The 15,879-nt window shown below is 42.4% G+C and overlaps 1 protein-coding gene across 4 annotated transcripts in view; it reads left to right on the forward strand.

Moving 5' to 3' along the window:
- Exn (Ephexin) overlaps positions 1-15,879 on the forward strand; it is a 297,401-nt gene that overhangs the window by 240,772 nt on the left and 40,750 nt on the right. For 3 of the 4 annotated variants that reach the window (XM_071658652.1, XM_071658653.1, XM_071658651.1), the window contains 3 exons: positions 5,876-6,082; positions 10,071-10,237; positions 15,052-15,307. In XM_071658652.1, coding sequence (XP_071514753.1) covers positions 5,876-6,082; positions 10,071-10,237; positions 15,052-15,307 — 630 coding nt within the window. The remainder of the gene's footprint in view (positions 1-5,875; positions 6,083-10,070; positions 10,238-15,051; positions 15,308-15,879) is intronic. The other variant, XM_071658654.1, reaches the window with a different exon arrangement.

Genomic DNA, 15,879 nt, shown 5'->3' on the forward strand with positions numbered 1-15,879 from the left:
ACTGTGTTCATCTTTTGTGCGCAGTGTGTGTGTGTGTGTGTGTGTGTGCGCAGTGTGTGTGTGTGTGTGTGTGTGTGTGTGTATGTGTACACTCGTGGGGCCTCATTTCATGTGTAATTACCTGTTTGTACCGGACGGGTGAGGGAGGGAGGAGTTTTAAACGCTTAAAAGCGCCCATCGTTTTCATGTCGTACGAATGACGTCATCGTGAATCCTGACGTCATAACTTCTTTATGTCGTCAGGATTTGCGATGACGTCATTGGGTTCTGATGAACATCTTATAACATGTCTGTTGAGTTTTGTTTGTCTGATGTGCTCAAGCTTACGAAGCTGTGGCCAGAGGGTTTTGTTCTGATGTGCTCAAGCTGGCTAAGCTGTGGCCAGAACAGCTTAAGCTGTCAAAACTGGACACACCTGAAGTCGTGATCCGTAAGCCAGAAGAACCTTTTCCCAGCGACCATTTAAAGGCACCTTGCCTTCCTTCCTCAATCATCAAGGACGTTATTAGTTCCTACCGTCGTTTTCTTGAGCTTGTGGGGGTTTTTTGTCGTTATTATAGTCCTCGCCGTGGTCGTTTTTCTAACCATCTTTACTGTTGTGATCTTGAGTTCAACAGGAAACGGTACAGAAGATCTGTTGTTATCTTGTTAAACTGACCGACTGACATGACGCGAGAGCAGAGGCTACACAACAACTTGATCAGCGCACACAGATCTGGTCGTCAGGTGTGAGCAGCGCACACAGATCTGGTCGTCAGATGTGAGCAGCGCACACAGATCTGGTCGTCAGGTGTGAGCAGCGCACACAGATCTGGTCGTCAGATGTGAGCAGCGCACACAGATCTGGTCGTCAGGTGTGAGCAGCGCACACAGATCTGGTCGCCAGGTGTGAGCAGCGCACACAGATCTGGTCGTCAGGTGTGAGCAGCGCACACAGATCTGGTCGCCAGGTGTGAGCAGCGCACACAGATCTGGTCGCCAGGTGTGAGCAGCGCACACAGATCTGGTCGCCAGGTGTGAGCAGCGCACACAGATCTGGTCGCCAGGTGTGAGCAGCGCACACAGATCTGGTCGCCAGGTTAAGGAGAGACGCAGGGGTGGTGTGTGGAGCATGGATGGCGCCCTTGTGAACCAAGTATCCATTACTGATTTCATTTTCCTGTATTCCCAGACTCTTGGGCTGTTGGGCAAGATCTTTACATTTCCCCGTGAAATCTCTCAGTTTTTCCCCTCGTGCCTTGTAGTTCCTAATTAATTAAGGCTAGAGTTGGTTAGATCATTATAGGTTTGGTTAGGAAGCGTCCGTTTCGAATATCGACTCTGTTGTAAAATCTTTGCCGAACTTATATGTCTGTCATCCTCTCGCTTACGGTACTGGTATCAAGGGTTTTTCTACGACTCTACAACCCTTAGGAGGATTGTATGACCTTAGATATTATGCCCTTAGTGTTGGGTCAAGTCAAAGGGAAGGGGTGGCCATCATAATCGCTGGGCGCTGTTTGGTTCAGATAGGCGCGCGTCCGCCTCAGCCAAGATGGCCACCGGGATGGTTTCTGTTTTAGATATACTTCACAGTCACTTGCCATGCTCTCATGGGATCATAATCATATCCTTTAAAAGAAAAAGGGGGGCGTGGGGGGGTAGATAATTATATCTGAATTTTATTCTTATTAGTTGCTGTTCTGCCGTTGGGTTCGGGTCGCTTTGATGACATTTGCAGGAGCGTTGGGCGGGTCGTGACGTCACGCCTCGGTGATGGCGCCGTCACCTTCAAAACGAATCTTTTCTCATTGGCGTTCATGAACAATGAACTTGACTGTGAATTATCCAACATTATTGTAATGCTTTTTTTTTTTACTGAATAATACCTAGAGGGAAGGGGGGAATCTTGGAGAATGACTGAAAATATCAAGGTGAAAGAAAATCGCGGGAAACATGCTCAAAAGATGGTGAAGTTCCCTCGCGGAATGAGCGAATTTTCCTCGTTTTACGTGTGTATTTTCCACACACGGGATGGATGATGCTGGCTTGACCGTTCATCAGTCGGTGGCCATTAGAGTCAACAACTGTGATGTTTGGCTAGTGGTTTGCTCAGCTGGTGGCCTTCGGGTGCTGTGAAGGCCAGCAGACATGTATGCACGGGTTGGGGATGTAAGACTTAGCTTAATATGATTTTCCCTATTGTTGAAAAACGTAGTTTTATATGTACATTATTTGTGTACTCACGGTGATTTATAAGACACAGAGAGGCGTTTGTATTACTCAAGGTAAAAATGGAAACAACCCAGAGATTATTTCATATGAAGTCACCTGAAATGGACAAGATGTAAATTACATTGGTATATTTATAATATTTATCGAAACTGTTGTAAGCTTCTTTCATTCCAGTAATATGACAGTCGAACGCATTATTTTTTTAATCTATTTATTCGTTCCAAACATTTCTTGTGGAATTGTAGAGGAGCAAGTTATGTTAAAATCTTGCTCAACGGCGCCTGGCTGTCAAGATGTGAGAACAATAGAATGTGTGTGGCAACTGTAGGGTGTAAGACATGGTCCTGGTGTTGCTGGCCAAGATAGGCTATGCTGAGTATAGGCGAGTGGCTTCCTTGTCATATTTTTTTTTAATATAATGTTTTATAAAACCTTCGCCACCATCCGAAGGGCATTGGTACTAAAAATATAACAGCAACATGGATATACACACAAGCCAACAGTGGCAAATTGTCTATTTCTGTATTGTAGCAGTCTTTCATCATGTATTTTGAAGGTGGCTACAGCAGTATAAGAAAGTACTCCAACCCCAGGAATGGTGGTGAGATGTAAATAGGAGAGATAACACACGCGATATGTACGTAGAATATATTTCTGGTTCTGTTGATGCAGTGCCTAAGGAATATGTTGACTTATGCATATGTATTGTGTTGACAAGATGCGTATATGTAAACAAAACTCTTCAGTAATCGTGTCTGCATTATCTTAAACGTTAGGAAGGACACAGAAAAGCTGTCCTGCTACGCTGTTCGGGTTTGCATAGTGAGGAGTGAGTTCACGTAACGGAGGAGCGCTTCCTCCGGCGATGTGTGTTGGCAAGCAGGAGTAAGCACGACGGTACACAACCCTCTTAGGTATGATGGCCTGGCCTTTTGCTTGATCCCTTGAGGGGTCAGGGCCAAAGGCCATGACATCATTCCCAAGGGCCGTACTCTCTTACGCCCCTAGGGCCTTCCTCTGGGGCTGTAGAGGTGAGGGGGTTCGAGCCGAGCTGGTGGTGGAGGTGAGACGTGTGCGGTTGAGGGTGGGGCTGTTACGCCGCCCAGGTTTTGCACCGGACGGATGGCGCTCGGGACGCGAGCGGGTGAGGCAGACATGGCACATTGGTGGTGTGGCTAGGTGCGCTGAAAGACCTCCTGCATTTGCTTTTATAAGTACATGTTTTCCAAGCCACAGTCATCCGGGAATGTACTTGCTTTTAAACATGTGTTTTTTATTGCACGTTCACATGACGCATCTGCCGAACGTGATTTTATCGCACGTTTACATGAAGCCTTTGCTTACATACATCTTCATACACATGTATACTTACATGTAATCATGTACACGTGGTGATTGAGACGTCTCAGTCACATATAAGTAAGTGTCGGGTTCGACACACGTCGTTTTCTTCCGTCATTGTTGCATCCTCAAGCCAGGGTTTGCTTTCTGAGTTCAAATTACAGTTTTGTTATCAGTGTCCAGTCTATACTCGCATTACGAAGTAAACAATGTGTATGGTCGGTTATACTGGATATAAACGTGATGGTAATACTAAGAAAGGTTGAATATATATATAAATCGTGGTATTAGAACAGGTTATGTTGCAATAACGACAGTGTTTCGTTGCAGTTTGGTTAGAATGTTGAGAGCATTAATTAATTAATTATACAAGCATGTAAAGCTGCAATATGTCTTCTGATGGACAGAATATCAAAGTGATTTTTCATGTTTAGTTCTGCTTGGGATCTGACGAAATCATAGGCTTCGTAATGTCATCGGTATACGTTTAATTAATTTGTTCGTGATATATTAATCAGTTGTTTATGTATCGGAATAAGTCTAGTGATGATACTACAGGTTCATGTGGTGGTAGTAATGCTTTTAAACTCATTGCTCCTGCAGTAATTTTTGAAATATACTGACTGGCGTGGATATGACTGTATCAAAACGTCCGGTTATTTTCACTGTGAATTTGCTATTAAAGGTGTTGACATTTAGATAACCTTTGTACGGATGATTGCAGTGGCTTAGGCTGCTGATTGGCTTCGTCTTTATTCAGGTGGTGAAATGAGTTTGTTGAAGTCTGTAGTTACGGACATGTAAGAGGCGAGTGGAGGCGGGAATCCTGGGTGGTGGACGATGGCTTCCCCGGCGTCAGGATGTGTGGTAAGTTGGCGCGCACTGGCCCGTTGCAGGGACTAACCCTCCCTAGGCCGCGCGTTGCTGTCTTGGTTCTTGCGGTCCCCCTCCGTAAGGCCGATATCCCCATGTTTCAGAGTCTTGCTGGATGTATGGCCCACACCGGCCACTTTGGATTTTTCCCTCTTGTCAGTGTATGTGTGTATACCTGTGTCTCCTGCTAATGTATTTGTGTGTACGTGTATGTCTCCTGCCAGTGTATGTGTGTGTATTCGTGTCTCCTGCCTGTGTGTGTGTATACGTGTATGTCTCCTGCCAGTGTATGTGTGTATACGTATGTGTCTCCAGCCAGTGTATGTGTGTATACGTGTATGTCTCCCGCTAGTGTATGTATGAGATACGTGTATGTCTCCTGCCAGTGTATGTGTATACTTGTATGTCTTTTGCCAGTGTATGTGTGTACTTGTATGTCTTTTGCCAGTGTATGTGTGTGTATACGTGTATGTCTCCTGCCAGTGTATGTGTGTATACTTGTATGTCGCACATATGTATGTTGTATGTTACCTTTGCCTTACTGACATTGTAAACACCATTACCTAACGGGGCAATGATTTATATGTATAAACTTAGGTGTATATAAACTAAGGTACCTAGCTAGAATTCGTTACTTACACTGTAAGTGTCAGTCGTGATGCATTTTGAGACTATGAATTGAGGCACTTATCGGTCAAGATGTTGGCTGACACAAGCCAGCGTCTCAGGTGAAGGGGTGGGTGTTAAGGTCAACCTCTCTCAAGGTCAAGAACCTGCGGGGGACAACAGCGCCGGCAGGAAGTCGTATGGAGGCGCGTATGGCTTGCTCCTCTGGTCATCACTCTCCAACACTGTATACCACTGTCCTCCTCAGTGGTTGCAAGGGGGGAGGGGCTCCTCTTCCACCACCTGTGTTGTGTACGTGTGTGTACCTGTATGCCGTTAACCTCCCCCACTGTACAGTATCTCTGGTTTCCTCAGTGGGTGCCGGGGGGAACTGTTCACCACCTGTGTAGGTGGTGTGTAGGTGTGCGTGGGTTCAGCTCTTGGTCATTACCCCTTACTTCCACCACCACTGCGCACAGTCCTTTGGCCATCTTGCTCACAGGCCACTGGAACAGCGGTGTTTATGTAGTGTGTGTGTGTGCGCGCGCGCGTTATTTATTATGGTATTTGTTATATTCTTTTTCCTAGTGTTATGACTTCAGTCTTGTGAAACATTTCAATTTGATCATACTTATGAATTTCATAACCCTTAATCATTCATCTCTGAAATGGTCCCCTGGTTATCTGCCATCCTTTCAAAATGTACCCTCATTGGTCAGTCACCTTTCAAAGTCTCCCCCCATTGGTCAGTTATCTCCCTTCAAATGTTCTCCTTGCTCACAAGCGTGGCCTAATTGGCTAGTCATAAAGCTTGAAGTCCGCCCTCATTGGTCGCCAACAGTGTACGTCACGTCATCATCGACCATCGTATTGGGCCACTCTGAGCCCAACCTCTACGACACTGCGTACGCCCCGGGCTACTACAACGCCTCACTCCTCTCCAACGCCAGCACCTCCAGCAGCGCCTACTACGAGAGCGCCAAGATCAGGAGCATATTCTACGACGGCGAGGAGAACGAGTCGCAGGAAATTAGCGTTTATGTAGAAGGTTTGTATGGGCGAGAGGTGCCCCCCGCTGCTGCAAGATTAGGTGTTGGGAGTCAAATAGGGCCATATTAAGAAAAAAGAATTAGACATTTCATTTCTAATAGTCACGACTAGATTTCTAGACGATGTTCTCCCTTTCTTATGCTACAAGCTTCAATGCACTCCCTTCTCCCTTACTCCTAACTTAAGACTTAATTAGTCCCCTCTTACGTTACGGAGTCGATCGACAGTGTGAACACTTAGACGAATAGACTTATGTTTCCCCTACGCTTCATATTTCCCCTCCTGTGTGCAGACAAGGTTGTCACGGCTGGCCACCTGACCGTAACATTTCAGTGTTTTTGCAAAGCACCGATGGCTCTTGAGGTTCAGCAACATTGGAAGTTGCTGCTGTTCCTCTTCTTGCTTCCTGGCGTAGTAGCCTAGGATGCGGGCGGCGCCTCCGCCAAGGTACTCGCCCTCATGGTAAACTGTTGATGACGTTATCTGACGTACTGTGACGTTTTATGACGCTACTTGTGACGTCATCACGCTTTTTGCACTACTTGATAGACTGGTAAAGAGTAGTGTCGACTTGGTGATGACTGTAGGAGGCGGTCTTCATGCTGTGTGTGACATGACCCTACGTATGACCTATGCGTACCTACCTGTTCCGGGACCTGGCTCTTAGGTGAGTCGGTCCGCCACTCTCCTCTCCTGCAGGAAGGTAAGTTACATCCTGAGGATGTTTTCATTATGTCCACATAACCCAGAGTTACCTGCGCGGGGTGTCTTATAGTAAGTGGTGTCCGCTTTGTTCTGCATGCCTGTTTCGGAGTATTGCCATCGCATGCTTTCTATTTCGTGTAATTTTAATATAACCCGTGTATATTACTGACATTACTACTGTGTTATTGTATATTTAGAATAAGTATTTCATTAACACTTAACAAAGCAGAAATAACATTCTCCCTGGGAAGGATTATCGACATAAGATGTTCTGGTAATATGACAAAAGACACATTGCCACACATTTATACTATGTACGTGTGATTGGTTGATTATATATATATATATATATATATATATATATATATATATATATATATATATATATATATATATATATATTAAGTAGGTATGTATATTTGCGTGTGTGGACGTGTGTATGTACATGTGTATGGGGGGGGTTGGGCCATTTCTTTCGTCTGTTTCCTTGCGCTACCTCGCAACCGCGGGAGACAGCGACGAGGTAAAAAAAAAAAAAAAAAATATTAAGTAGAAACTTCGTAACTGATATGGAATCCTGAGGCCAATATATATCCGGGTAAGCGATTGCTAAATAACTGAAATATCTGTTGCGATATCTTTATTGATCGTCTTCAGATTGATACAGCAGTGATGCAGATGTCTCAACAAACATCTCTGATAAAGCAGTGATGTAAATAGTAGGGAAACGCCAGTGATGTAAGAGGCCAATACGAAATTGCATTGATGGAAAGTTGTCTGTACGAACGCCTTTAAATACAGCATTGATTTATATAGTATGAAAATACAGTTTTGATGCAGAGTCTAGGGCTGTAATATTAACTAGGAATGTGAATCTTGTGAGAAAACTAACGGTCGTGGTTTACACAAGACTTCTGGCTAGGCTTTTGGCAATATTGGTTTCGTGAATTACGGACTTCAAATATTTTGTAAGTGAAGATATCCATATTATGTCAGAATACTAATAGTATACGATACTTCAGAATCACTCTTAGGAATAGTCATTGTTCACAGGTCAAAATTTAGCTGTAAAGAATAATAAATACGTCGTCATACTTGCGTTTTTGTTTTGTTTCGTTTTTGTTTTTTTGCGCGTCTCCTTTCCCGTTCTCTGTGGCTAACGTCCGTGGTCAGGTCAAGACCCATAGTCTATAATGCTAATAGTTATTTAAATTAGAATATCGAACCAACTTTGAATAATCAGATGTAACATTAAAAGGGGTTAATATCAGGTTTTTAGTCAAATGATTTTTTTTTATCAATTGATATATTTTGTTAATCTACATTTGATATTTTTGTTTACACTCCTGGGATCGCCTGGGTTGGACAGCGTGCATGTCCGTCCAATTTCATCATGAAGATTATTCATTTTCCTCCGCCGTGGACGCCCCTGTACGAGGAATTTCAGAAAAGAGAGTAAGTCCTCTACGCTGTCCTTCAGACATGATGAAAGGCAGGATAGTGGCTGCTTGCAGGTCAGCTTGAGCCATCTTTGTGTACAGTTGAACGAGGTCAGCAGCCGGTGCCATCTTTGTTGACAGTTCAAGGTGGGCAGCTGGCGCCATCTTTGTTTACCGTTGAACGAGGAATGACGGGCACGTTGGTATTATTATGATTGCCCAGGAAAATGACAGTTCTAAAGGAAAACTGATGGGAGAAAGTTACTCAAAAAGTGCAAGTGGGACTCCCTGGATATTGTAAGTGTGACGACGCCTTAACACTCGCTATCTAGTTTGGACATAACGTACCTATGGTTGAAGCATAATTTTTTTTCAACGTATTGTAGTTTCCGGTATGTCAGGAGGGTAGGAATAGTGGAGGAACAGACGATATCCCTGAAAAAAAAAGCCAGTAATTTTCCCCCCGTTAAAGATAGTACGGTGCCACAGGGCGGGTGTTTGAAGGGCAGGAGGTACCTGTCGCAGACTCGGCTGGTTGCCATGCAGGTTCCTCGATCAGGTACTCATGACTGCCCACAGAGGAATGCTTAACGGCGACTTGGAGAACATTTTTTTTTCAGTGCCAGGCGTTGAACTTGTAGGTGTGTATCCAAAGGTACCGTTAACTTCCCTCACCTCAGAACCCACCTCAAAAATTTGGATTACGGTAGTATATATCTCCATAACAACGTAAATACCGTCACAGTTGTCTTTAAAACCCGACGATTTTAAAGGGAAAAAAAATCCACCACTTTGTGCATCACTTGCGATTAGATAAACCAAAGGTGGAAGTTAAACCAGTCAAACAACCAGGTGTTGGTGACTAATACTTGCCCCGCGCATCTCAGTGGCTGGTTCGTGATTAGGTCAAATGTTAGGTTATACAAGCTGTTGGAAAATGATGGTGACCTGTTTGTATAAATTGGCCAATACACCATGTTACTTCATTAAATTTGCTCACATAGATTGTAGATAAGAAGTGATTTGTAAAAGTATAACTAACTGTATTTTATTAGATATTCAGCTATGTAAATGATAGGTAACGAAATAGCCCTATTCACAACCTTTGTATAGGTACTTGTGAAAGTAGGTGCAGGGGAATCAACCAGGCATGCTCAAACTTGGCACCAGATATTATGAACAGTTATTCCTCTGCCATTCAGATTTAATTTAGACCTGTGATGGATTTTAGCTCCTTTCCCAGCTTGTGAATATTTACCAAATGATAGTTATAGGAAAGCATTGAAGACGGGAAATTTAAGGTTAGGATGGGTTATCAATCAGAAATAGTTTGTACCGACTGTTAGGTATGCAGATGAATTATGCTCAGCTGTTGTACTTTAACCTCGCGTAAAAATTCCACTGTATATATACTGTTGAAAGTATGCGTGCTATGGAGAAATTTGAAAGGGAAGATGTGTTACACTAGTCTTTTGTTAGCAAGATAGTGTCTTAACCTGTGAGCACAACTGCATGCATGCCTTATGGGTATCACCAGACCCCTAAGGGTTAGATCAGACATTAGGCCTTCGTGCCAAAGGATCATACTGTTATTCTCAAGGGGTTAAGAAAATTCAAGGAAATGGAGGACGAATCCTTTCGAAGAATAGACTATAATAGGCACAGATTGTATTGCACTCACTAACTTTACATAGGGAGAAATTTATGAGAGAAAGGTAAAGGCCTTGAGAGCACACCTGCATGAAATAAACATATTAATCTAATTTACCCATGGTACACTAGTCATAGTTATTAGTCCATCCATATCATATACTTATGCTTGGTTTTAATTGGCTCATTTAGGCGGAGACTCAGAAGAGGAGGATACTGCCACAGGTCACTATGAAGCCATTTATGAGGTCATCCACCCAGCTGAGGATGAATGTTTTCACCGCACTGATGATAATGACTTCGACGACTCATTTGACTCTGATGATTCAGATGATGCTAACTGTCGACTAAGGCCACAGGTAAGAAAATAGATCAAAGAGAAGATAAAAGTAGAATGCTCATGTTTGATTGTGTGTATGCATATGTATGTAGTGTTCTTATCTATATTCATTTATGAGGAGGGAGCTGTATAACCATGGGTATTTCAGTTGATGAATGATTGTAGGTGTGTGTTCCTGTGCAAGACTACTTTTCTTACTATACAGAAGGGAGTTTGGAATTTATGGGTCTCCCATTTTTCAATTTTTTGTCAGTTATTTTGTGCTTGCATGCGCATATGTATTCATTTGATTGTATATTTTTATACATGTTAACATTTTATTTCTGTAATTTAGTAAGTATAAGGAGGGAATTGTATACTTAACATTATATAATGTCACAAGATTTTAAGCATTTCTACACTGCAGTCACTGTTTATTCGGAATACCTGGTGTGTAGCGGTGATGTGAGAAGGAGATGGAATGAGTGTTTTGAAGGTTTGTTGAATGTGTCTGATGACAGAGTGGCAGATGTAGGGTGTTTTGGTCGAGGTGGTGTGCAAAGTGAGAGGGTTAGGGAAAATGATTTGGTAAACAGAGAAGAGGTAGTAAAAGCTTTGCGGAAGATGAAAGCCGGCAAGGCAGCAGGTTTGGATGGTATTGCAGTGGAATTTATTAAAAAGGGGGGTGACTGTATTGTTGACTGGTTGGTAAGGTTATTTAATGTATGTATGACTCATGGTGAGGTGCCTGAGGATTGGCGGAATGCGTACATAGTGCCATTGTACAAAGGCAAAGGGGATAAGAGTGAGTGCTCAAATTACAGAGGTATAAGTTTGTTGAGTATTCCTGGTAAATTATATGGGAGGGTATTGATTGAGAGGGTGAAGGCATGTACAGAGCATCAGATTGGGGAAGAGCAGTGCGGTTTCAGAAGTGGTAGAGGATGTGTGGATCAGGTGTTTGCTTTGAAGAATGTATGTGAGAAATACTTAGAAAAGCAAATGGATTTGTATGTAGCATTTATGGATCTGGAGAAGGCATATGATAGAGTTGATAGAGATGCTCTGTGGAAGGTATTAAGAATATATGGTGTGGGAGGCAAGTTGTTAGAAGCAGTGAAAGGTTTTTATCGAGGATGTAAGGCATGTGTACGTGTAGGAAGAGAGGAAAGTGATTGGTTCTCAGTGAATGTAGGTTTGCGGCAGGGGTGTGTGATGTCTCCATGGTTGTTTAATTTGTTTATGGATGGGGTTGTTAGGGAGGTAAATGCAAGAGTCCTGGAAAGAGGGGCAAGTATGAAGTCTGTTGGGGATGAGAGAGCTTGGGATGTGAGTCAGTTGTTGTTCGCTGATGATACAGCGCTGGTGGCTGATTCATGTGAGAAACTGCAGAAGCTGGTGACTGAGTTTGGTAAAGTGTGTGGAAGAAGAAAGTTAAGAGTAAATGTGAATAAGAGCAAGGTTATTAGGTACAGTAGGGGTGAGGGTCAAGTCAATTGGGAGGTGAGTTTGAATGGAGAAAAACTGGAGGAAGTGAAGTGTTTTAGATATCTGGGAGTGGATCTGTCAGCGGAAGGAACCATGGAAGCGGAAGTGGATCATAGGGTGGGGGAGGGGGCGAAAATTTTGGGAGCCTTGAAAAATGTGTGGAAGTCGAGAACATTATCTCGGAAAGCAAAAATGGGTATGTTTGAAGGAATAGTGGTTCCAACAATGTTGTATGGTTGCGAGACGTGGGCTATGGATAGAGATGTGCGCAGGAGGATGGATGTGCTGGAAATGAGATGTTTGAGGACAATGTGTGGTGTGAGGTGGTTTGATCGAGTAAGTAACGTAAGGGTAAGAGAGATGTGTGGAAATAAAAAGAGCGTGGTTGAGAGAGCAGAAGAGGGTGTTTTGAAATGGTTTGGACACATGGAGAGAATGAGTGAGGAAAGATTGACCAAGAGGATATATGTGTCGGAGGTGGAGGGAACGAGGAGAAGAGGGAGACCAAATTGGAGGTGGAAAGATGGAGTGAAAAAGATTTTGTGTGATCGGGGCCTGAACATGCAGGAGGGTGAAAGGAGGGCAAGGAATAGAGTGAATTGGAGCGATGTGGTATACAGGGGTTGACGTGCTGTCAGTGGATTGAATCAAGGCATGTGAAGCGTCTGGGGTAAACCATGGAAGGCTGTGTAGGTATGTATATTTGCGTGTGTGGACGTATGTACATGTGTATGGGGGGGGGGGTTGGGCCATTTCTTTCGTCTGTTTCCTTGCGCTACCTCGCAAACGCGGGAGACAGCGACAAAGTATGAAAAAAAAAAAAAAAACCTGGTGTGTCCCATTCATTCATAGCATGGTTATGAATAGAATGTTTCATATGTTTCCTGAATTATTTCTTCCTCAAGGTTTGCTCCTTGAGTGGTCTTAGTAATTTTTACTTTGAGATGTGGATCAACAGCCTCTTTGTCAGATGGATTTAAACTCGTGAAGGTTGTAACCATGCATAGTCTCCCTTCTTTCATGTAGTGTAAACAGCTCAGTCTCTGCTTTTCTTTCTCTGGAATATGTGAAAATTGTTTTGACTATACTACATGTTTCATGGTGCATACTTTAGTCTGATTCAAGTATATGCTATGAATATTATTCTGAGTTTTTAATGAACAACATGATACTGGCAATATCTTGCCCCAGTCAGAGCCATTTTGGGTGAAAGAAAAAGAAATTAGACAATAATCGGGGCTTGGCAGGTGTCTGTAGACCTGTTTTTTAAAGGAGGAAATGTTTTATGAAGGGGGGGAAGACAGAAGAAAGAACATGCACAGCTTAGTTCAAGTAGAAAAACCCAGGCATCATTACAGCTCTCTCTCTCCCCCCAACCCCCACCTAGTTTCTTGGTTAGCAAAGTCTTATTAGGTAAAGATGAATATTCCTTGGAGGGAAAAAAATCTTCGACTTTTGACTCTGATGATTCAGATGATGCTAACTGTCGACTAAGGCCACAGGTAAGAAAATAGATCAAAGAGAAGATAAAAGTCACTTTTTAAAGCTAATACAGCAGGGAAGATTTCCAGCTCCTTCCTCCCACCCATCTCAATCGCTTTCCTTTTAAGCATTAAATAGATGTTTTATCTCCTTGATAACTCTAGTTTTGTATTCAGATATTAACATTGATATTTTGCCACATTAATGACTTAGGTTTTGTATTCCAGCAATACATTGGGTACTTTGTAATTTACCTTCATTTAGGATAGAAATCAAAGACTGGAAAGATGATATCAGTGTTCATTTGTATAATAGTCTAAAGATACTTCCCTATTTGAAAGTGTTCAGCCTGACAGTTAAAGGGGGAATCTTGAACTCTGGTAAAACAATGCTACTGATTATCATTTTACTCTTGGAATGAAATGCTTCATCATTTATTGGTTGTCACCTCATTTTTGTGCATAAATATTGGAAACCAATATGATTGCAAAAATCATGAACTAGTCATTGTGACGGTAAATCAACGTAATGCTTTCATCTTGGATAATGATGGGTTAGGATGCTTACAGCTTGTTACTAAATGAGGTAGGGCATTCACAACAGAGCTTATCATTCTGTTTAGTGGTAAACAATGAAGTCTTGTACTGGAACATTGACTTCATCCAAGGGTCATGAAATATATTGTACCTCCTGAAAACATACCTGTTACTGAGCAGATGTAATGGTACAATTTCCTGTGAGGTTTCACTTGAGCATTATTTTCTCATGATTTCAGCATTCTCTTGAATCATAAGTTACATTTTTCCAAAATTTGCATAGTTGTACATACTGCGTAGGTAGTAGTAGTTAGGTAGCCACCGACCAGGGAGGTAGGTATATTACCAGTATTACCTGCCTGAGTATCAGGAAGGTTAGTGATGGCTGCATAGATATCCAGCACTTCAGTGGTTGTTAAGTTGCATTTCTCTGACCCAGGTAGTCCCCCCCCCCCCCCTCTCTCTCTCTCTCTCTCTCTCTCTCTCTCTCTCTCTCTCTCTCTCTCTCTCTCTCTCTCTCTCTCTCTCTCTCTCTCTCCCCTGCCTGCAACACCTAACTCATACATCCCTTTCTTTGTAACTAGATTTTTCCTGTGGTGAGCACTATGTGATAGCCCTGCCTTTTGGTAAAATGGCAGGAGCAATAGGTAGTAGGTAGGAACATCAGGCAGAGGCAGTAGATAGAAGTAATAGTATGGAACAGTAGATAGTGGTGCTTGGTAGGAACATTAGGTTGGAGCCTCTGAAAACACTGCACTAGAGTTGCCCTCAGCCAGTGGCCATTTAAGGGTGAGGTACTAAAGGCTAAAAAGTGGCAATGGAGTATACCAGTTATGGAGACTTTTACTTTGGCCACTCCATTGAGGGAGTTCCCAAAGGGAACAGGCATCAGAGATATAGAACAGAGATAGTACATAGTGTAGAAAAAAATTTATGGATGATACCATAGATTATTGACAGTTTAGATTGTCATATGCTGTATATGAAAATCCCCAAATAAGAGAATTTTATTGGAGATTATCTTTTGAAGTTTTGTTGTAGGGGAATGTTTTGTATCAATTATAAGTATTCTTTGACATTACTGGACTGCATTTGCTTGTGTTTATTCTGAGTGAACAGTCTCTTTCAAGTAACTTTTATTGTTGAAGTACAATATCATCGAAGAACTCCAGTTTTGTAAATGAGTCCTTTCCCTGCTATGGATGGTAAAGCAAAGCTGGAGCTTCAGGAACCCCAGAAGAAAAGGTCTTAAGATGGTATAATTATAATATTGATGTATTCTTTGGTTGCACTTAGGCCATTCATGTCATTGATAAATCTGACTATACAATACTGTGTATTTCTCCAGTTTCCAGATGATGGTTCACAAATTTCGAGAGACCATTCAGAGTCCTTGAACTCTGAGGCTTCTGTATCAGACAAGCAGCAGCAACAGAGTCCTCAACAACAGCAACATGGGATCACAAAGATTGCCGAAGCAGCAAACCTGGGAATGCGAAGACTACGGCGAAACTGGTCGTTAACGAAAAATGAAGTCAGGACAGGCTTAAGTAGAATAAAGAAGAAAAGTACCTTCACTGTTTCAGATATGAAAAGTACAGAAAGTAAGTTGTGTATACTGTAGAAGAGAGTTGTATCTATCTTGACTATGCTTTGACCACATTAACAAGAATTCCACTCACTTTAGGGAATGGTTTAATTGACATAGGTGGATAATGAACTGCAGTATGTTCCTCTCCCCAGCCAATGGTGGAGAACAGATTTTTCACAAAAATGCCCGTTTGCCCATTCATGTTGGCTTACAAGGGTGCATGACAACAAAATTCATGTTCTTGCCTTCAAGATCATATGAATTTATTGTTTAATGTCAGGTTCTTTTGAGCCATTTTTCTCATCCACACTGAAATTAGATTTTCTAAATCAATTTTGAAACTGTAGTGAAGGTTGATAAGGCATCAAAACCAGATATTCTGCTACATCTTTTGAAAACTTGTTTTGAAGGTTGAGGAAGTATTTTTTTTCAACAATCCTTCCCTCTCTTAGTCCACTTCCTATCCTCTTTTAGCTGTATTATCATTCATCCCCTACCCTTTTCTCTCTCCTTTCTCTTTCTTCTCTTTGCCTTCTTCTCATCATCTTCCATAAGATTAACATGGAGAACTCATAGGAAAGAGAT

This window comes from Panulirus ornatus, chromosome 66 (genome assembly GCF_036320965.1).
Source record: "Panulirus ornatus isolate Po-2019 chromosome 66, ASM3632096v1, whole genome shotgun sequence".
NCBI classification, from domain to species: domain Eukaryota; kingdom Metazoa; phylum Arthropoda; class Malacostraca; order Decapoda; family Palinuridae; genus Panulirus; species Panulirus ornatus.